This window comes from Ctenopharyngodon idella, chromosome 4 (assembly GCF_019924925.1).
Source record: "Ctenopharyngodon idella isolate HZGC_01 chromosome 4, HZGC01, whole genome shotgun sequence".
In the NCBI taxonomy this organism is placed as follows: domain Eukaryota; kingdom Metazoa; phylum Chordata; class Actinopteri; order Cypriniformes; family Xenocyprididae; genus Ctenopharyngodon; species Ctenopharyngodon idella.
Genome location: NC_067223.1, coordinates 24329731 through 24350924, shown reverse-complemented (window position 1 = coordinate 24350924; position 21194 = coordinate 24329731). Strand labels below are relative to the sequence as shown.

Genomic DNA, 21194 nt, shown 5'->3' with positions numbered 1-21194 from the left:
GGTAATGTCTGATCACCCATTTATCTAAATTACATGGGCTGATTTTGGAATTTAGAATCTGACAGAAACATCTGATAGAAATAACATTGCAACAACTGTCTCCATGATTGCATTATTTTTTTCTTTTTTAGCTTTAATAAATATCATACGTATTTGATTTAAGGTAGATTTGATTTAGCAGTGAAAACTTCATAGGCTGAATGTCTCTGATCCTCACTGAAGTGAGCATGTGAAACCTTGACCAGCTGTAACAAATCTGCTTCCTGGATCGGTGAAAGAAAACAGAAGTGTGAATGTTGCCTAGATCTTCATGTTCTGTAAACATTGGATTAGACTGACCAAAGTAAGGCAACATGATGCTTATAATAATCAGAGGTCCAGATCATTGGTAATGTTGTAAAGGGGGTATAATAATAAAAATACGAGTAGGAGGAGTGGACATTTTTACGGTATAAAGTTCCTGGACATTGAACTCTTGACCTTTGCATTGTTAGTGTCACACACTACTGATTGAGTCGCAGGTAAACATATTTTCCCCAGTCTTTTCATGATGTCTGATGCTCAGGAGAAAGTCAGACATTGTTGGGAATTTCCAGTGAATTTAATCAGGAACAAAAACCCAACACAGTTAAAAAATGACTCAGAGTTTCTTGTATCTGCTAATACATGTTGCAGTTGCTGATTTTGAAAGTTAAACCAAGAGTTAAACTGCACATTGCTATTTGATCAGTCAATAAAAGGGGATGTAAGTCAGCAACAGGGAATATCCAGAGTTACTGAGAGAACAGGGACATCCCCTAACTTACTCTAGACCAATCAGCCTTAAGGGGCTGGACCTAAAGGAGTGTCTAAGATATACAGATAGAATGACAGGAAGATACAACTTGTATACAACTCAGACTCAAGCTACTGAAGTTAAGTAAAGCAAAAAGGTAAGTGACATTCCTTCATCAATGGTTTATATGTGTATTACAACTTAAACACGGTTTATGAGGAAGTTTGTTTATGGGTGGGGTTAGGATTAGTGAATAGAAAATATCATTGGCTCAGTATAAAAGCTTTTACACATGCAGAGTCCCCATAAGCCACTTATAAATGTGTGTGTATGAGTGATCTCTACACCCTGACACGTTTTGATAAACTTTAGGTCCACGTCTTACTTTGTTCATCAACTAAACCCAGTAAGGTAATAGACCAGAGGACTATGAATTGAGGCTGATATGGTAGCTGAAGACAAACAAAGCTGACAGCATTTTTGTGTCTCATTCAGTGTTCTTGTGTAATGTGTGGTGAATGTGTATGTGTGCATTATGTAAGTGTGTGTTGAATGATGTGGGTTTTATTGGAATTTTTATGTATGTTTATAAGTCTGGCTTTTTTTCTGTTTCTCTATCCACGTGTTTATGTGTGTGTTGTGACATAAGAAATACTTTTACTGAAACTTCCCCAAACAGAAAAAGGAAAAGCAGCTCATCTGGGGAATGTCTCTATTGTGTACTGTAGAATTACTGGAATATTTCTCAACCCATCTTAACTTTTTACCTCCAGTACACTGCAGTTACTTAAATGATTTTAAATGTGCGTATCTGTTCAACAGCTGTATTCTCCAGTGATCATGGACAAACCAGTGTGCTTGATTGACACGGAGTCAGATGGGAAGCTGTGTGTGCAGCAGTCAGCTCTACAGATCCTGCAGCAGATCCAGCAGCCAGTGGTGGTGGTGGCCGTGGTGGGTCTCTACCGCACCGGGAAGTCCTACCTGATGAATCGCCTCGCAAGACAACAAACAGGTTAGACCCCCACATGCAGCAACATCCAAAGAGCAACCGAATGACAGTTACTGCTGTTTTGAATGTGGAACCATGTGATAGTTTTTAATAAACATGTTATCAAGACATTTGTGTTGTCACTCTGTCAGAAGACACTGTTGTTGTCAAAATCTAACAACTCCAGATCCAGGTGGAAATTTGTCAGAAAACTGTAACTCTCAAACCATTTCACAAATGTTTGTGACTTTCTCTAGTTCATTTACCGTTATTTAATATGAAATGAAGCACACAAGTTGTCACAAACTAAATTAGGCACTACTCAATTTGACAAGTAGGTAAACAAAATATTTTGGTGATCAGTGTTCCATGTTTCTTAGCTCTTTCTCTCTTTTAGGGTTTGCATTGGGCAGCACCGTTGAGTCCAAGACGAAGGGCATCTGGATGTGGTGTGTGGATCACCCCACTAAAGCAGGAACCACTCTGGTGCTGCTGGACACTGAGGGACTCGGAGACGTGGACAAGGTAACGTAACAGCCTATATGATATAGTATGAAAAAGCATACATGAGAACCATTGATGAGAATAAAAAAATATATATTTTTAACAAAATGTATTATTATTCCTACACAATATCAGTGGAAGGTAACTGAACTGTGAATCACTGAGTTCAGAAAGCACAAGACCTGTTATCACTCACAAATGACCAAACACTAGCTATAGTGCAGATAAAATTGAGCAGAATGCATAATTAGCAGCTAAATATTGAATTTATATGTGATGACATTGTGTATTTAAAGGATTAGTTCACTTTCAAATGAAATTAAAAATAAGCTTTTTAGTGAAGTGCTTTATCTGATTGAGCATCTGCCCAGTGTTTCTGGATGTGTTCTTACCAGAACATTCCAATGAGTGAATAGTTTCATAACGTGAGTCGCCTGGAATGAAGAAAAAGATTAGCATGATTGATATTCAAAATGGCAAACAAACACTGTTTTGTTTACTGTTTTTATATCTGCAGTCCTAGTTTTGGTTTCCTTTTTGAATGACAAATATAGACTATTGCTGATAGAGAGCTATTTCCTTGGACGTAGATGCACGTCAGTAGATGACAACGCAGACAACACAGTCAGCTTTTTTTGCTGCTAGTTCTTCACATCAAAAATACTACTCATTTTAAGTTGGGGTGTTGGACACATTTGAGAGACAAGTTCATTGATTGAGTGGCTTGTGTATCAGTGCTGACTTGGGACACAAACTGTTTCAAATGATTCAATATGATTTAGTGAACTGGTTCAACCAGTTCAAAAGAACAATTTGCTCACAAATTTGCTCATGTGTTAGTTTATGACACATTTTTACCACCAGGGTGTGCACAGATCCACTATGCTGGTTTATGTATGATAATAATCTTGCAATGTCATTCATTGTCAAATGATTGTTGTATCCAATCTGTCTCAGGGGGACCCAAAGCATGACACCAAGATCTTCTCTCTGGCCGTCCTTCTGAGTAGCACTCTAGTGCTGAACAGCCAAGGGACGATCGACAACAGGGCCATAGAGGAACTGCAGTATCCTTTCATTCATACATTATACACTTACTGTTATTATTGGAGTTAATACAGTAGTCAGCATTTAAAGTGGATCAAAAAAAGTTAATCAAAGTTGTCCTAAGACGAGAACAGGTATTGCTTTTTGGTTTTAGGACAACTCAAATTCAAATGTTGACTAGTCTATTTCATGGATTAGTACAACAGAATTTGTTTTCCCTAAAATGTCCAAAATAGCATTATTTATGGGAAGAAAAAAACATTTAACCACTATTTATATACATTTAAAACAGATTAGCCAGGATCTAAAGACTAAAGAAGCCCCGGCAAGTTATTCCTTTAGCAGGATTTTAGCCAAAGTAACTTACAAATGAATACAACAAGCGATTCATCTTGAGGAGACATTAAAATTTTCCTTGAAAAGTTCATTGTACTATAAAAACATAATGTAAGTTTCAGAACTCAACTACCACATTAGTCCAAAAACAGCTTTTATCGCTTCTCTTAGTAGCATGAAAAAGTCTAGGTTATGTATGAGGTTCCCTGAGAAGGGGAACAAGACGCTGTGTCTGATATTGACACTATGAGGGACGCCATCAGTGTGACTGGTGTTTAAAACACATGCCAGTCAATCATTGGCAGATGGCAGTCCGTGACGTCACACACAGAGTGTCTGTGAGTATAAAAGGGTGCCTGTAATACACATCATCAACTCTTTTTGTCTGAAGGAGACGTGGAGGCAAGCCCTAAGCATGGGAACAAGATGCCCGTGTATACTTCATTTTCCGTGCTCTGTTCTATCTCACGCATAGTTGAGTGCGCAAGCCTTTCAAAGTATACTCCTTTGGCCTTGAGTGTAGAAAGGCGCATTGGCGCATGCACACTATCTAGTGGACTTTGTTTTCAAGCACTCAAGTCACTCACATATGCACTGTTCGTGCACTATCCACACGGACACAAAAAAATGGGCTGCATGCAGACAGTGTGCACGGACTTCCGAAGTATACTCTGGGCTTTACATACATAATCTAGAAGTTCCCTTTCGAAGTGGAACTTCGATGCTGCGTCTGATATTGCTACTATGGGGTACTAATACCCACTAGGCCATGCTAAGGGAATGCTTTCCTCACTAAGCTGTGAATATGAACAAACATAATAGGCATAGCATAAATTGACTCTGCAAATTACTTGGCCGGAGTAAGAGCATGTCAACCCCAAGGGAGCATTTAAAATGACTCATACAGAGTGGTGCCACTCCCCAAGCCAATATCCTTCAATAGTTGGAGAATATACCCAAGCTTCTATACTCTATAGTAAGGGAAGTCCTGGCCTTCCTCCCTCCCTTGCATGACAGGCGTCAGCCTCATAAGGCCATAGTATTTAGCTTGCAGGGTACAAAGCTAGTACAGTGACCTTCAATATTACCACTATTTCCAGGGGAAGAATGCAGTCCTCAACTTCATCAGAAGGGATGCAAATATGAGAGTGGTATAATATAATTGACGAAGACTCTCGCCATCAAAACTCAACCTTTAGGGAAACTGAAGGGGGGCCTCAGCTCTACTTAAATACCCTAGAGCAACTAGGGTAGAGCGCTCACGCCCTGATCGAGCAAAGGTACTTCTCCAGGATCCATAAAAGATTCCATTCACTCATCTAAGTTATAGAGTGCAAAATAACAAGGAGGAATGCTACTAGGCAAACTACCTCTACTTGTCAGGTTCTTTGGTGCAAAAACTTCAGTAATTAGCCCTTCAGGCTACAACCTTCGGTGTTGCCACTCCTCCAAGGGGGAGCCTACATCCCGACTCGTGGTCAGGAAAGGGAAGAAAAAGAGAGCAGGATGTGATGCAGTGTGTCCAGTAACGCTCATCACCCAGACTCTAAGCCCCAAGGGAGCCGCAGGGGAGCTTAGGCCCTACTTCCTCTATTTTACTAAATATTACTCCTTCAACCCTCACGGACCAGAGAGGGATGTATCTTCTGAAAGCTGCTGACTGAGATCCAAAGCTCTGTAAAGAGTTCCTTTAAACAGTGTGTTTACATTAGAGAGTTAAAGACAGTGTAGAAAATTGATTTTTATTTCAAAATAATGACTGTTTTGATGTAAAATTCCTACTAACATTTTAAGTGGACATCAGGGAGCATTGTAAAAAAAAAAAAAAATGTAATTCATGTCCCCTTAAAACAATGAAGCACATAACTCCTACCTCAACAACAGGAACTCAGGTAAACAGAAAAGAGTGGGTATCTCAGAGCATATGTTGTGGTATGTCCTATCTGGGTATTTTAAGTGCAGTAGCCACTATTTATACAATTTGCCCACCCCAGAGAGCGAGGCAGCGCTAACACACAACCACATGAAGATTACCAGGAGTCAAAGAATAAATAAAAAGTGTTCAAATCTAAACTCCCTCCAGATATGTCACAGAGTTGACTGAGTATATAAAGGTCAAATCCTCTGATGAGGGTGAAGACGACTCAGAGTTTGTGAAGTTCTTCCCTAGTTTCATCTGGGCAGTGAGGGACTTCACCCTGGAACAAAAAATCAATGGAAAATACGTGACTGAGGACCAATACTTAGAATATGCCTTGAAGCTGAAACCAGGTAATAATTAAATTGAGCTTTAAATGAGCTGACCATCATTGAGAATAGTATGTACAGCCAGTCAGTAGCACAAAATAAATCCTGACTGAAAGAGCCTGTATTATACTGAGGGCTTCATTACACCATCATAACCAGCTGGCTGCTAACTATGTTTACAATTTTAGAAATATCACTGAGCCTGGGAAATACTATTTTGATAAATCAATTCATACAAAATGTATAACTATAAAAATATATTAATAATTATTATAAAATATTTATAATATAATTTCTGTTAAAGCATGCAAGCAACCAAAAGCAACAGGGGATTGCAATTTACAAGCTACACTGTATTTTGCTAACCTCTTTGACAAAGTGGTGTTTCGTATCTTTTAAAGGCTCTTCAAGAACAGTTAAAGAGTTCAACCTTCCACGGGAATGTATCCGAAATTATTTCCCATCCCGGAAGTGTTTTACTTTCCCGTTTCCAACCACCCCAGAGAATGTGTCTCGTCTGGAGAGCTTGGATCCTGCTGACCTTTCCCCAGATTTCCAGAAGGTCTCAGATCATTTCTGCAAGTTCATCTTTGACAGGAGTGAAGTGAAAAGGCTGAAGGATGGACACACAGTCACAGGCAGAGGTGAGTCGATAGGATATATGAAATGATGTGACGTGACATTTGCAAAATAAACATTTATATAGAAGTAGTAACTAGACGTGTATTTCTCCTGTAGTAAACTGCTGTCAACAGAGGAACCATGTTTTGGTTCGAATACCTAAGCTGCTGTTTGTTAGGTTGTGTGCTCATTGCACCATAATGCTGATGTTAAGCCCCATAATTAGAGACTAATTTCTAAACTGAAACATCCCTCCATCTTTGTGATGTAATAACACTGAACAAGTGGCAAATGCTAATTATTCCCACTAAAAATAGCATAAATTGAGCTGTCAATTCAGCTATGACATTGTTTATGATTCTTTCTGGGCTGCAAGTTATTAATCTACAGCCTCCAAGTTAATCTCCTTGTGTCTGACCCTTCTCCTTCCCTGAAGTTCTGGGTCAGCTGGTGAAGACATATGTAGACACAATCTCCAGTGGTGAAGTTCCATTTCTGGAGAATGCTGTGATTGCTATGGCATTGATTGAGAATGAGGCTGCAGTGAAGGAGGGGCTTGAGGTTTACCAGAGTGGAATGGAGAAGCTGAAGGACTCCTTCCCTCTGGAACTGAAGGATGTGTCCTCAGAACACCAACATCTCAGCAGCATGGCGACACAAGCCTTCATGAAGCGTTCCTTTAAGGACAGTGAGGGGACATTCATGAAATGTCTTGAGGTGAAGCCCAGTAAATAATGTACAACTCCTATTGAACTGTTATTCAAGCATCTATCTATCTATCTATCTATCACAGTGCGCACCAACTTCTAGTTGCTAAACAAGAATAGTACTATTTTGTAGTATTTGTTCTTTAAGAAAAAAATTTACAAAGTATTGGTGAATAAGACCCATTGTTTTGGCTATAATGAGTAATTATGTCTCTTAATCTGAATCAAAAGCTGAAAAAAAAAGATTATTTTAAATGGCCATTGTATAATAAACTTTTTTTTTTCAATAGTTGCAGCCTCTAAATGGTGTTTAATGTCTTTGATATTTTATGTGATGCTGCAGGAAGAAATTAATAAACTCTTTGATGGATATCTGTGCCAAAACGAGGAGGCTTCAAAAAAAAGATGTGAGAATCTCCTGTCATCCCTTTCGGCACCAATGACAGAAAAACTCAAGAAAGGTTTTTATGCCATACCTGGTGGCTATGATCTCTTCTCCCAGGACCTTGAAGACATTGTAAAGGAATATAAAATCCAAGACAATAAAGGAGTCAAGGTGAGTATCAACATTTGACACAATTACTGCAACATCACAGGTTTCACATGCTTTCAATCTGTAAGATGTTTGTCATGTTTTCCTAGAATATGTGTTAGACAGTGGATTAGGGGTAGAGAAATCAACTGGAAACAAATAGGTTCCTGGTTTAAATCCTGGTTTCTTCTGGCCAAATATTGAAGAATCCTAATGCAAGACACTGAGTCCCCAGTGGCTGGGACATGGACACTTGTACTCCAACACTGCTGGACTTTGGCTTTGGACAAAAGTGTCTAGAACTACCTGATGAGTTTCATGATCTGCTGAAACACTGCATTTAACAAAAATGTGTCGATTGTGATGTAAAACCAAACTGAGTGACACATATGCCAAATATGTAACTGACTATAGCTTTGTTTTGTTGTTATTTATTATGATTATAATTTCTCGTAGCATCACCATTATCTTCACAATCATCATTAATAATATTAGTTGTTGTAGTAGTAGTGGTGGTACTAGTCATAGTAACAATAATAGAAGTAGGAGTTTTCAGATTATCATGTGTTTTGTTCACAGGCAGAAGACACACTTGAAGAGTTTCTGAAGCAGAAGTCTGTGGATTCTAACGCCATTCTGCAGGCCGACAAGAAACTGACTGAGAAGGAGAAAGAGATAATGGGTGAGAGTCTTTTACATCCTGGATGAAGCAACAATAGCACCGTCTAGTGGTAGTTGCCAACTTGTGGGGAAAGAGTTAAATGTTTCAATGTTCAAATACGAAAGAACTACAGTAGTCAACATTTGAAGTGGATCAAAACCTTTCATCAAACTTTTCTTACAACTTTCTACTTAGGACAACTTTGATGAACTTTTTTTATCCACTTCAAATTTTGACTATTGTATTATTACATTTGTTATTTCATCCAATGTTATCAATTTGTGCTAAGCAATGCACAAAATGAACATTAACAACTCTAGATTGACCAGTCTCGTTACATTTATCATTTGATTGAGGACTTTTCTCTTCAACAACTTTCAGTGAATTGCCTCAATGCCTTGAATTAATTTAATTTAAAAGTCCAAATTTGAAATGCAATGCAAAATTAGGTACAATATTATACTTTTTTTACACTTTCCATTAAACATTATTTCATTTGTCTCAACATCTTCTTCCAGAGGAAAGAGAGAAGGCTGTTCTCCTGGCTCAGGAAATAAATACCAAGGAACAAAAGCAGCGACAACTCGAAGAGAAGATGGAAGCAGAGAGAAAGAGTAATGAAGAGAGGATGAGACAGATGAAGGAGAAGATGGATGAGGAGCTGAGGCTCCAGAGAGAGGAGGCTAAACGTGCCATGGACAGTAAACTGAGGGAGCAGGCTGATCTGATGGAGAAGGGCTTTAAGGAGAAGGCAGAGAGGATGACTAAAGAGATAGAGGACTTCAGGAGGAAGAATAAAGAAGCAGAAAAGGAAAGTGACCAGATGTTTAAAAAGATGATGGAAAACATGAACAAAAGACATGATGAGACTATGAATCTGATGATGAGGCAACACAGTGAGCAGATGAAGGCAATCATGAGCATGCCGAGGCCTAAGTCAGACCCCTCCATGGTAATCTTTCGTCTGATAATCGGCGGTCTCAGCAGTGGTTTATTCTCAGGTTCACGTCCCTCTTAATGCAGTTGTAAGCCATTTTAGCTATTTCTGTGTTGCAAACAAATAACAAAAGTTTTGGAATAAAATTTTATAGTCCGGATATTTAAACGCTGATGTTGAGGCAGCGATTAAAATGAGTAGGTGACCTTTGAAACTAATGTTACACTTCAAATGTATCTATTACATTGTTATGCCAGTAGATGGTGATCATTGACTGTTAAGATGTATTTGATTTATCATTTGAGTCATTCATTCAAGAGATTTGTTAAAAAAAATTTAAAAAATGTATTTTGTCATATCACAAATTAAGCTTAAAAGAATATATAATATATCTGGAATCTATATTAAACTATTACTCTTTCTAATATTAAAATGTACAGTCTTACAGAAGGGATAAGATGAAGTCTTTATGTACATTAAAATAAGAAAACATTTCAGAATCCTGCATTTCAATCCATGCCCTTCTAGCGACCCTCAGTTGTCAATAATGTCAGACTGTACGGCAGCCGAGATGCGTTAAAAACAGATGTACACAAAAACATATAACACAGGATTTCCCTTCCCCTGTATATCCATAAAGAAAAAATTCTTGTTTAGCCAGTGGTTATTCTTTCATTTGTCTTTTCATATAACACAAGTTTATAAAATAAAATACATTTGAGCAATTTTAAAAACCCAGAAGCAAAATACTGATGTTTTCTTTTAATATGTGTTTGGCCATTACATCATAATGTAGTTTTATTCACAATATCTTTCAAATTAATTTACACACACCCATACACACTGTCGTATTTATTACTTCCTTCAACTAATAACCAACAATGTAGAAACTTATACCCAACAAATGCTGATCAATAAAACAGCCCTTACCTTCAGATTGTCCGGGGAAGATGAAAAATCAGTTGATTAATAATTCCTAAGTAAATTGTTTGGCCATTACATCAGAGTACCTTATTTAACATTGAAGCGTCTGTCAAAATCCTTTTTTTTTTTTTGTTCCATGCTAACATAGCATTGACATGATTTTCAGATTTTTCATGTGCCATGAATCCTCCATGAATAATGAATTATGAACATGTTTTAAAACCAACTGTCGTGTCTCTGCATCTATCTCCATGTTAAGATCCCTAGCCCAGGTAATCCGAAGACTATCAGAAGCCAAGGGGTGGCACGCAAATACAGTATTGTATGTTGTGGAAATGGCCCCTCTTTGATAAGGATTAATATTGGAAACGCTATCGACAAGGGTGGAGGGTGGTTTCAAGGGGAACCCCGGAAAATGCTTACGGACATAGTCCCGGATTTGCAAATATCAGAAAAAATGGAACCTTGGCAAGTTAAAAACTTGAGTCAAATGTTCAAATGAAGCAAATGTTCCACGCAAGCCACAAAAGCCTTATGAAAGAGGGAGGAAAGATGGTTAAGGTGCACTGGGCATAGAAGAGGTGTTGACTGTAAAGTAAAATGGCGCCTAAATAGACACCTGGGCCGTATTCACAAAACATCTTAAGGCTAAAAGTAGCTCCTAACTTGCCGATTTAGGAGAAACTCTTAAAAATAATGGGCGTGTCAGTCCTAATTTTAGGACTCCTACATTTTTGCTCTAAGAGTATTTCATAAAGCATTTTAGCACTAAAACTAGCTCCTAAACCTGTGAAACACTAGGAGTAGTCAAGAGGACTCCTAAATCACTAAGACAAATTTTAAAAAAAATCCTAAAATGATTGTTGGTGCCAATCCGCCTTAGCAATCCACCCAAAGATACTGTACACCATTGAGGCAATAGTGATAGAGCCTTGGGTGCTGAGCCTTTTCTTCATAAATGCAATACATATTTTGATTTATAGATTTTAATCTACGATAAAATACCAAAAATAAATCTTTAATAAATAAATAAATAAATATAAACTTTGTTTATAAAATATAATGTCACTTGAATTCTGCAATCTCTCAAGATGCAAACATGTAAGAGGCGAACAATTAACTGAACATATACTAGTTTAATTAGTGACACTTAGCCTACATTTTAAAACCTTTAATTGAATATGACAACATTTTTATTTTAAAACCTGGCAACATGATACCTCATTCTACAATATTTCTATGATTAAATCGCTGACAGACTCCTCCCCCATCAGCCAATCACTGTGGGCATAGTCCATAGCAACGAGGTCAACCCCGCCCTTTCTCTTAGCTTAAGACTTCAGTCTATTCCTTAGTAAAAGTTGCTCTCAGCAGCTTTGTGAATAGGTTTTAAGAGAAAACTCTTAGATAAGAACTTTTACTGCCATTTAGGAGAACTCTCTCTGGAGAATGTTAAAGGTGATAGTGAGAGAGGGAGACAGAGAAGAGACGTAAGTGAACAATTACCACACGCATCCTCCTCAATCCTTAACCAGGGTGGAGGTTGAACGTCAGAACTACACCAGAATAACATATTTCTGACATTTGTAGCCCAATAATAAAACAACAAGTTAGGTAGTGCTAAACCACCCAACTCCTTAGTTTTTTGTAAAATGCCTTTTTGTATTCTGGGAGTTTTCCCATTCCAGATAAATTGAGAAATAGTCCTATCCAGAGAGTGAAAGAAACACTTGGGAACAAAAACAGGTATGCATTGAAAGAGATATAAAAATTTAGACAGTATGTTCCTTTTATACAATACCTGCTAGGGAAAGAGTCAATAAAAACCAACATTGAAAATATTTAGTCATTTGAACCAGCAGAAGAGAGAAATTACAATTGAACAGATTAGAATAGTTCTCGGTTACGCAGACACCCAGGTAATTACAATGATCTAATGATGTCTTAAAAGGCAGTTCTGAAAGAGGATAGGCTATGGCCACAGAATTTATAGGCATTAGTTCATGCTTATGAAGATTCAGTTTATACCCTGAAACATGTCCAAATTCCTCTAATAAGACTAACACTTGGGGTATGGATATGGATCTGTCCGGATCAGAGGGAAAAAAGTAAAAGATCGTCAGTGTATAAAGACAGCTTATGCACAGAACCTCCCCTTTTGAAGCCCATCATCTGACTGAAGCTAAGGGCTACTGCCAATAGTTCAACAGCTATGGCAAACAGTAAAGAGGAGAGTGGACAGCCCTGCCGAGTACCACATCCAAGAGGAAAATAGTCAGAATAGTCATTGTTGGAGCAATTTACTGCCAAATCCAAATCTTTTTAAAGTGAAGAACAAATAAGGCCACTCCACACAGTCAAATGCCTTCTCTGCATCCATCGAAATAACCAGCTCAGGAGTGGTAGATGCTGAAGGAGAATACAATCCATCAAATAGACGCCTGATGTTATGGAAAGAGTGTTTTCCCTTGACAAACCCTGTTTGGTTTGAATGTCACATTCAGATTGTTAGGATTCATTAAACATGTTTAGAAGTAGTAGGGAGAGTTTATCAGCAAATGCTTTGACTACCACCATTTGAGCACTCTCAGAACTTCTTTAAATCGTGAATTTCAGCAGAAACAATTAGAAACTGACTGGCACAAAAGACAAGTAAATCGCAAGACATCTTGTAGGGAGTGGCCAACTTGATTTCAGTTGGGGCCAGTGCAACCCATTGCCACCATCTGCCCCTGCATAGGTACAAACTTTTTGTTGTTGTTTCAAGTTCTGCATTTTGTCAATTCAATATGGTAACGTTTGGTAGCTGATCATCCATTTATCTAAATTATTACTGTTGAAATTATTGCATTTATTTTTTATTTATTTTTTTAGCTTTTAAAAATATCAGATGTATAAGATTTTATTTAAAATAGATTTGATTTAGCAGTGAAAACTTCATAGGCTGAATGTCTCTGAAGCCTTGGCAAGCTGCAGCCAGCTGCAGTTCCTGCATCAGTGAATGACAGCAGATGAGTGAATGTTGCCTAGATCCTCATGTTCTGTAAAAACATGATGTTTCTAATAATCAGAGGTCCAGATCATTGGTAATTTTGAAAAGGGGGAATAATAATATAATACGAGTAGGAGGAGTGGACATGAGTTTCTGTGTGTGGATGATTTGCCGCAAGAGATCACTGCCAAATCACACTGATTTAAATGGTAAATAATATTAAACATTACAGTTTGTTTCAAAGCAGCTTCACATTAATTAAATAATATCAATGTTGCAAAAGTTCAGTAATTATTAAAAGTAAATTTCAGCTATAAAGCAAGTAAAGTCACATTTATATAACACTGTACATACTGTAATACTGTTTATACTGTAATAAAGTTATGCATGGAATCAGGCCCTGGCTGTTATCAACTGATTTTTTTTTTGTGATAGTAAAATAAAATACATATTCTAAAGATGATCTACTTTACAGTGGTGCTGATACTGCCTGATGCACATCTCACGGTCATTTACAAACAACCTCTTCTGGATTAGAATTGCAGCCTTTATAACAAAACACTTTAGTTTAGGGTTCAATTCTCACTATTAACTAGTTGCTTATTAACATGTATATTACTAGGATATTGGCTGTTTATTAGTACATATAAAGCAGATATTAATGCCTTATTCTGCATGACCACATTCTACATCCCCTAATCCTACCCAATACAGCTTTTCAGTGATAACAGGAAAACAATTTTGGCTGCACAGCAGCTCTAGAAGAAAATGGTGTCATTGTCCAGCTTAAGTTCAGTATTGATCAGTAGTCTGCTATTTCAGAGACTTTAGAATCAAAACCCTTTCTATGTGTATGTTGAATATACACAAAGTTATTTATTGTTGTTTATCTTGCAGTGTTTGTTTTTTTGTATCAAGGCTTTATGCAATAATTTTATTGAATGCATTTCTATGGTGGAAAGTTGAGTAAAAGAGTTTCCTGGACATTAAACTCTTGACCTTTGCATTGTTAGCGTCACACACTACTGATTGAGTTGCAGGTAAACATATTTTCCCCAGTCTTTTAATGATATCTGATATCCAGGAGAAAGTCAGACATTGTTGGGAATTTCCAGTGAATTTCATCAGGGATAAAACAAAACAACAACAACAACACCACCACCACAGATTAATAATGACAATGTGGTTGCACATTCTGGGAAGACTCCAAGTGTCTTTTATCTGCTGCAGTTGCTGATTTTGAAAGTGAAACCAAGAGTTAAATTGCACATTGCTATTTGCTTAGACAATGACGTGGATTTAAGTCAGCCACAGAGAATAACCAGAGAGATACTGAGAGAACAGGGACATCCCCTAACTTACTCTAGACCAATCAGCCTTAAGGGGCTAGACCTAATAGAGTGTCTAAGATATGCAGATAGAATGACAGGAAGATACAACGTGTATACAACTCAGATTGAGCTACTGAAGTTAAGAAAAGCAAAGAGGTAAGAGACTTTACTTCATCCATGGGTTACATGGGTATTACAACAGATAGAAAATATCATTAGCTCAGCATAAAAACTGTGCATATGGAGGGTCACCATAAGCCATATATAAGTGTGTGTGTGTGTGTATGAATGATCTCTACACTCTAACATGTTTTGATAAATTTTAGGGTCATGTCTTGTTACAGCTTCAAATGACCTTGTTCATCAACAAACCCAGTAAGGTTATAGATCGGGGTCGTATTCACAAAACATTTTAAGGCTAAAAGTAGCTTCTAACTTGTCGATTTAGGAGAAAATCTTAATAATAATGGGTGTGTCAGTCCTAATTTTAGGACTCCTGATAGACTTGTGGGCAGCTCGGGTGACCCAATTTAGAGTTTCAGCTCGTGGACCTTTCCCAATCCTGTCCCCCCTTTCTTTCTTCCACTTTACTTCCTGTCTACTCACTGTCCTATCATAATAAGAATGGCAAAAATAAATCTTTGAAAATAAATAAGAAAATAATGTCCTATTATTGTTGTTTTCACGAGTTCACACTTACAAATGATCAAATAGAATAAGAGAAAAATAAGCATTTTTGGCGTGCTGTCCGAAAGGGATCAAAGTCTTGGAGCACGGAATTTAGCCCAAACTTAGAGTACTCCCCCGTATCTTGGGAATAGGATCCTACCAAGAGTGAGGAATCGGGGTGTCATCTGGGGAATGTCTCTATTGTGTACTGTAGAATTACTGGAATATTTCTCAACCCATCTTAACTTTTTACTGCTTGTACGCTGCAGTTACTTAAATGATTTTAAATGTGTGTATCTGTTCAACAGCTGTATTCTCCAGTGATCATGGACAAACCAGTGTGCTTGATTGACACAGAGTCAGATGGGAAGCTGTGTGTGCAGCAGTCAGCTCTACAGATCCTGCAGCAGATCCAGCAGCCAGTGGTGGTGGTGGCCGTGGTGGGTCTCTACCGCACCGGGAAGTCCTTCCTGATGAATCGCCTCGCAGGACAACAAACAGGTTAGAACTATACAGGCAGTGCTGAGACCATCCAAAAGCTTAAGGGAATCATTATGCAGTTACGTGAATATAAGTCATTGTGTTGTTTTTTGGGTGTGGCTTTATCAGGGTTTGCATTGGGCAGCACCATCGAGTCCAAGACGAAGGGCATCTGGATGTGGTGTGTGGATCACCCCACTAAAGCAGGAACCACTCTGGTGCTGCTGGACACTGAGGGACTTGGAGACGTGGACAAGGTGACATAAAAACCAAAGACTGGACACCTCTGAGTTAGAATGTCACATTCAGCATGTTGGTTTTTTTAGTGGTTAACAGCTTGCTAGTTTGTTGTAAATAGAAGGCAGTGAGTGCACTTTCCTAACTACCATGCACCTTGCATTGATTTAATGCTGTTAAAAAAGAGCAGCTTTCTTTGAGATTAATCTCCAGTTTTTTCTAACTCCATGATTGTCTTTCTCTTTCTCAGGGAGACTCAAAGCACGACACCAACATCTTCTGTTTGGCTGTGTTACTGAGCAGCACTCTGGTCTACAACAGTCGAGGGACGATTGACAACAGAGCTGTAGAGGAACTGCAGTATCCTTCTGACAGTCTAGATACTTATGTCATTTAGCTGATGGTTTTATCTAAAGTGTTTTATAAATGAATACAAATACATCACAACTTAGTAGTCAAAACAAGGAGACGTCACTTTTTGTAAAGGTGCTAAACATGTTTTATTGCCTTGTACGGGTACAGTCTATCATGAGGGAGTGCATTGGGTTTATGTATTCACTTACTGAGAAAGGCACAAAAATGGGAAAAAAAAATTGTTTACATCTACTTGCCTAAATCTACACCCACTTAATTACATCTTACTGCTTCCTTCATAGCTAGGCTTAGTACTTAATGGAATGACACATTTGTTTTGTTAGACAATGCATCATGTGTTGTTGTTTGGCAGACACCTGACATGCCTGACATGTTTGGCATACCTGAACTAACTGTCAGATACGTCACTGAACTAACAGAGTGCATTAAGGTCAAATCATCAGATGAGGATGACGACGATTCAAGCGAGTTTGTGAAGTTCTTCCCTAGTTTCATTTGGGCTGTGAGGGACTTCACTCTTGAGCGAAAGATTGATGGCAAAGATGCAACAGAGGATGAGTACCTAGAGTTTGCTCTGAAGCTGAAACATGGTAATTTAATAATAGTAAAAATATATATATTATTTTAAGAGCCCTTACAATCACTATCACAATGAGTTTGTGTGAATAGTTTTTCCTCAACAGGTTTGTCAACAGATCTTTTGTATTACTCTTAAAATTCATAGTTTATTGAGATAATACTTATGGTTTAATAATATTTGAATTGAGAGGATCGACAGCATGCCCTCATTTGTTTTAGGCACAGGAAAAAAAGTGATGGAGTACAACTTGCCCAGGGAGTGTATCCAAAAATTCTTCCCTTCCAGAACGTGCTTCACTTTCCCATTCCCAACCGCCCCAGAGAATGTGTCTCGTTTGGAGAGTTTGGATCCTGCTGACCTTTCCTCTGACTTCCTGGAGGTCACAGATCGTTTCTGCAAGTTAGTCTTTCACGAGAGCCAAGTGAAGAAGCTGAAAGATGGAATCACAGTCACTGGCAGAGGTGATTCAAAATTAAATCTGAAGAGTTTGCATGAACATACAGAAAACTGTTCAATACCTTTTCTGTACCATTATGTTTGACTTCTTTCCTTCTCTGAAGTTCTGGGTCACTTGGCGAAAACATACGTGGACACCATCTCCAGTGGGGCTGTGCCGTGTCTGGAGAATGCTGTGATTGCTATGGCAATGATTGAGAATGAGTCTGCAGTGAAGGAGGGGCTTGAGGTTTACCAGAGTGGAATGGAGAAGCTGAAGGACTCCTTCCCTCTGGAACTGAAGGATGTGTCCTCAGAACACCAACATCTCAGCAGCATGGCGACACAAACCTTCATGAAGCGTTCCTTCAGGGACACTGATGGGAAGTACTTGAAATCTCTAGAGGTAGGCCAGATCTCTTCACAGATTTAGGATGATGCAACTGAAAAATTAAATCTCTCTTCTAGCTCTTTGTTGGTTCTGAAAACATATTCAAAACCCAGTAATCAGTATTTTGCTGCTCTGTCCTGGGGTTCAGTGGTGTTAAGAGATGTCAGAGTTTATATGCTGAAATCTCCTCTGATGCATTACAAAATTGAGAACTGTTACTTACATGCTACATGTTATGTTTTTAGGAAAACATTAATAAACTCTTTGATGGATACCTGTGCCAAAACGAGCAAGCTTCAAAGAGACAATGTGAGGATCTCTTGTCATCACTCTCTGCAACAATGACAGAAAATCTCAAGCAGGGTTTCTATGCCAAACCTGGTGGCTATGATCTCTTCTGCAAGGATCTGGAGGACATTGTGAAGAATTATAACAGCCAGGCCAATAAAGAAGTCAAGGTCTTGCCCATATTACACTTGTTGCACCTGTATACACATAATACACATTACAGAAATATGATTGTAATCATAATTATGTCTGTATGTCAATAGGCTGAAGAGGTCCTAGAGGAGTTTCTGAAGCAGAAGTCTGTGGATTCTAAAGCAATTCTGCAGGCTGACAAAAAACTGACTGAGACTGAGAAAAAGATTAAGGGTGAGAGTCTGAAGCATTTAAATCCCAATTTCCCTGTTTGTATATTCTTACCAGGTTCCTTGTGTAAGAGGTGCTCAAAGGTTTAGGTACTTGTGAGAGTGCTGTTGGACCCTGAAGGACACAGAGACACGGACAAGATGAACTAGTTTGGTACAAGCTGTTTAAAGGGTCCAAGAATTACACCTAGCAATAACAACTGCAGCCCAGGATGGCTGTGTATGCCATTATCATTATGAATCAAGATCAGTGTGATCAAGATCAAGACTTTAAACTCTTTTGGCTCTATTTTAATGGTTCTAATTCAGTGAGATGCTAACGGTCTAATCAGATTCAATCAACTATGCTAAGCTATGCTAAAAGTGGTACCGCCAGACACGGAGATCGGCTGAATGGATTCCAAAACGGTAAAACTCAACTGTTTAACTCTTGGGGAGTTGGAAAATGAGCCTATTTTCAAAAAAAGTGGAGTGTTCCTTTAAAGGACAATGAATCGTATATAAAATCATTATTTATCTATCTTACAGCAAAACAGATTGTTAATCTCATAGTTTGAGTCTTTATAAAACATGTTTCCTTTTTTCTTTTTGTCACTGAATGACCAGAGGAAATAGAGAAAGCAGCCCTCCTGCAGCAGGAAATCAAAGCTAAAGAGGAGAAGCAGCGACAACTCGAAGAGAAGATGGAAGCAGAGAAACAGAGTAATGAAGAGAGGATGAGACAGATGAAGGAGAAGATGGATGAGGAGCTGAGGCTCCAGAGAGAGGAGGCTGACCGTGCCATGGAGAGTAAACTGAGGGAGCAGGCTGCTCTGTTGGAGAAAGGATTTAAGGAGAAAGCAGACAGGATGACCCAGGAGATGGAAGAGTTCAAGAGACAGAGTGCTGAAGCTGAGAGTAATAGAGCTAAAGAGTTTGCAGTGATGTTAGAGAACTCCAACAAGAGACATGAGGAGTCTATGGCTATAATGATGCAGCAACACAGAGAACAGATGCAGGCCATTCAGAAGAAGAATGCAAGCTCTTCAGGTGGATGTTGTATCTTGTGAAATGCTTTAATTCTGTTATCATCAAACTCATCAGAAAATTGTACTGCACAATGCAATCATATCATATATAGAGGTATAATCTTACAATAAAACAATACAATTGATGTCATTCTATCTTCACATGAACTTTTTGATATATGATATGATGGCTTAGGAAATGTAAGTTTGGGTTCACAAATGTTTTGTGTGTCCAGTGTAAATGATCTATCATAATTACGTTTATTTGACTTTGCTAATTTATTATAAACAGTGACAAATAAGATTAATTAGTGACTCAACAATTTATCTGGCATTCCATGTAAGCATCAAATAAACAGATGGTATTTGTAAAAACAAAACCAGTGTGTGTGTGGCAGAGGGGTGGTTAATTATTTGAGTACTAACTATCAATATTCAGACAAGTAACTGAGACAAATAATGAGATAATTACACATTTAGATTTGTCAGTTTCTCTACAATGAAATTGTGCCATCTGCATGCTACACAATATAAAATAAAAAGATTTTCACAATATGTAATGTAAGATTTGCTAGTGCCAGACTCTATAAGCCCTTCAGGCTCAAGATTTTGAAAGAATAGATTTATGAGAGGGACTTAAAAGAAAAGAGAATCTACAATTGTGTGAGAATGCATTAGTGGGTGTAAATAAGGCCCTGTTTACACCTGGTATTAAGATCCATTTTGGTTGATCGGATCACAAGAGGATGATGTTTTGAGCTTGTCTACTTTAAACCACATCCAGAGGTAGTCGAAAACGCATTTGACCGGATTGCTTTCGTAGTGTAGATGCTCATGTGTTCGAATTCGTTTGAACAGCCACAAGACCACTGAAGACCACCTACTCTTCGTCTACTGACCTAACGCATAAACATTAGAAGAAGAGCGCACTAGCCAGATTTAAACTTGTTTGGGTTGAAGAAGTAAAATGTACCAAGCACAATGTTCTCTTACCATTCCTGATTTCAAAAACACACTCACAGTTCTATGTTCTATGTAGTCTTGCAGCTGTCAGAGCAGAAACGAAAGCTGCTGTTATCCATGTGTTTTTCCGTCGTCTCTGGTTGTGTTCATATGTAAATTGCGTGAACTCATCTTGTCCATTAGATCGAAAGATCTGAAATTTAGATCTGAAAAATCTGAAATTAAAGTGCATACATTTACCCACCCATGACCCTCCCCTTGAAGAAATCAGGACAGAAGTGGTTGAAAGTGCATAAAAGAGACACTATGTGTAAATGATGTGCCTCGTCTACTTGTGATCCGATCGACCAAAACGCATTTTAATACCAGAAGTAAACAGGGCCTAAACGAAAGTAAACTCTTTTCCCCATGAACTTTCTCATGAATGTTGCTGCACAACTTCTGTCATATTGAGAACCAAAATACATGTTGGCATGCATTCAAGCAAATGAAAGCAAAAGAAAAATATTTAAGCTGTTTTTCTTCATTCTTGGTTTCTAGGATGAGCACCATCATGCTTTAACCTCCATAGCTGTGGTTCACACCTATCACCTGTTTTTCCTGTATACTCAATATGTGTGTCTGTCATGTCGTTGGGTTTTGTTCATGTGAGCTTCCAGCCACCACGGCCGCCACACCAGAGCCTCCTGCCATCATGGCCACCATGCCAAAGTCCCCTCACATCATGGCCATTCAAGTTTCCCCTGAAGATTTTTTTTTGTTGCTTCCATGCACTTTGCCCCATGCTATGAACACAGAGGCT

At 38.3% G+C, this 21194-nt stretch overlaps 2 protein-coding genes across 8 annotated transcripts in view; both read left to right on the top strand.

The window, feature by feature from the left end:
• LOC127511094 (guanylate-binding protein 1-like) overlaps positions 1–21194 on the top strand; it is a 290795-nt gene that overhangs the window by 243547 nt on the left and 26054 nt on the right. The window contains exons 1-10 of one of the 7 annotated variants that reach the window (XM_051891598.1): positions 14693–14761; positions 15583–15775; positions 15884–16011; positions 16242–16351; positions 16766–16956; positions 17165–17407; positions 17507–17787; positions 18018–18230; positions 18324–18426; positions 19029–19785. In XM_051891598.1, the coding sequence (XP_051747558.1) occupies positions 15601–15775; positions 15884–16011; positions 16242–16351; positions 16766–16956; positions 17165–17407; positions 17507–17787; positions 18018–18230; positions 18324–18426; positions 19029–19471 (1887 nt within the window). In that variant the 5' untranslated portion in view covers positions 14693–14761; positions 15583–15600 and the 3' untranslated portion in view covers positions 19472–19785. Of the gene's footprint in view, positions 1–14692; positions 14762–15582; positions 15776–15883; positions 16012–16241; positions 16352–16765; positions 16957–17164; positions 17408–17506; positions 17788–18017; positions 18231–18323; positions 18427–19028; positions 19786–21194 lie in introns of those variants that run through there. The other 6 variants (XM_051891594.1, XM_051891596.1, XM_051891592.1 and 3 more) reach the window with 6 other exon arrangements.
• On the top strand, positions 688–13671 carry LOC127511096 (guanylate-binding protein 1-like). The gene is made up of 10 exons (XM_051891611.1): positions 688–932; positions 1598–1790; positions 2164–2291; positions 3228–3337; positions 5737–5924; positions 6302–6544; positions 6958–7238; positions 7572–7784; positions 8340–8442; positions 8940–13671. Exons 2-10 carry the CDS (start codon positions 1616–1618, stop codon positions 9437–9439), a joined length of 1941 nt encoding a protein of 646 aa, XP_051747571.1. The 5' UTR covers positions 688–932; positions 1598–1615; the 3' UTR covers positions 9440–13671.

Bases quoted from the DNA above. Each gene is read 5' to 3' on its own strand.
- LOC127511096 (XM_051891611.1), top strand. From the start codon at position 1,616: ATGGACAAACCAGTGTGCTTGATTGACACGGAGTCAGATGGGAAGCTG. The intron at 2,292-3,227 runs GTAACGTAACAG...AATCTGTCTCAG, and splicing joins GACTCGGAGACGTGGACAAG to GGGGACCCAAAGCATGACAC. The intron at 6,545-6,957 runs GTGAGTCGATAG...CCTTCCCTGAAG, and splicing joins ACACACAGTCACAGGCAGAG to TTCTGGGTCAGCTGGTGAAG.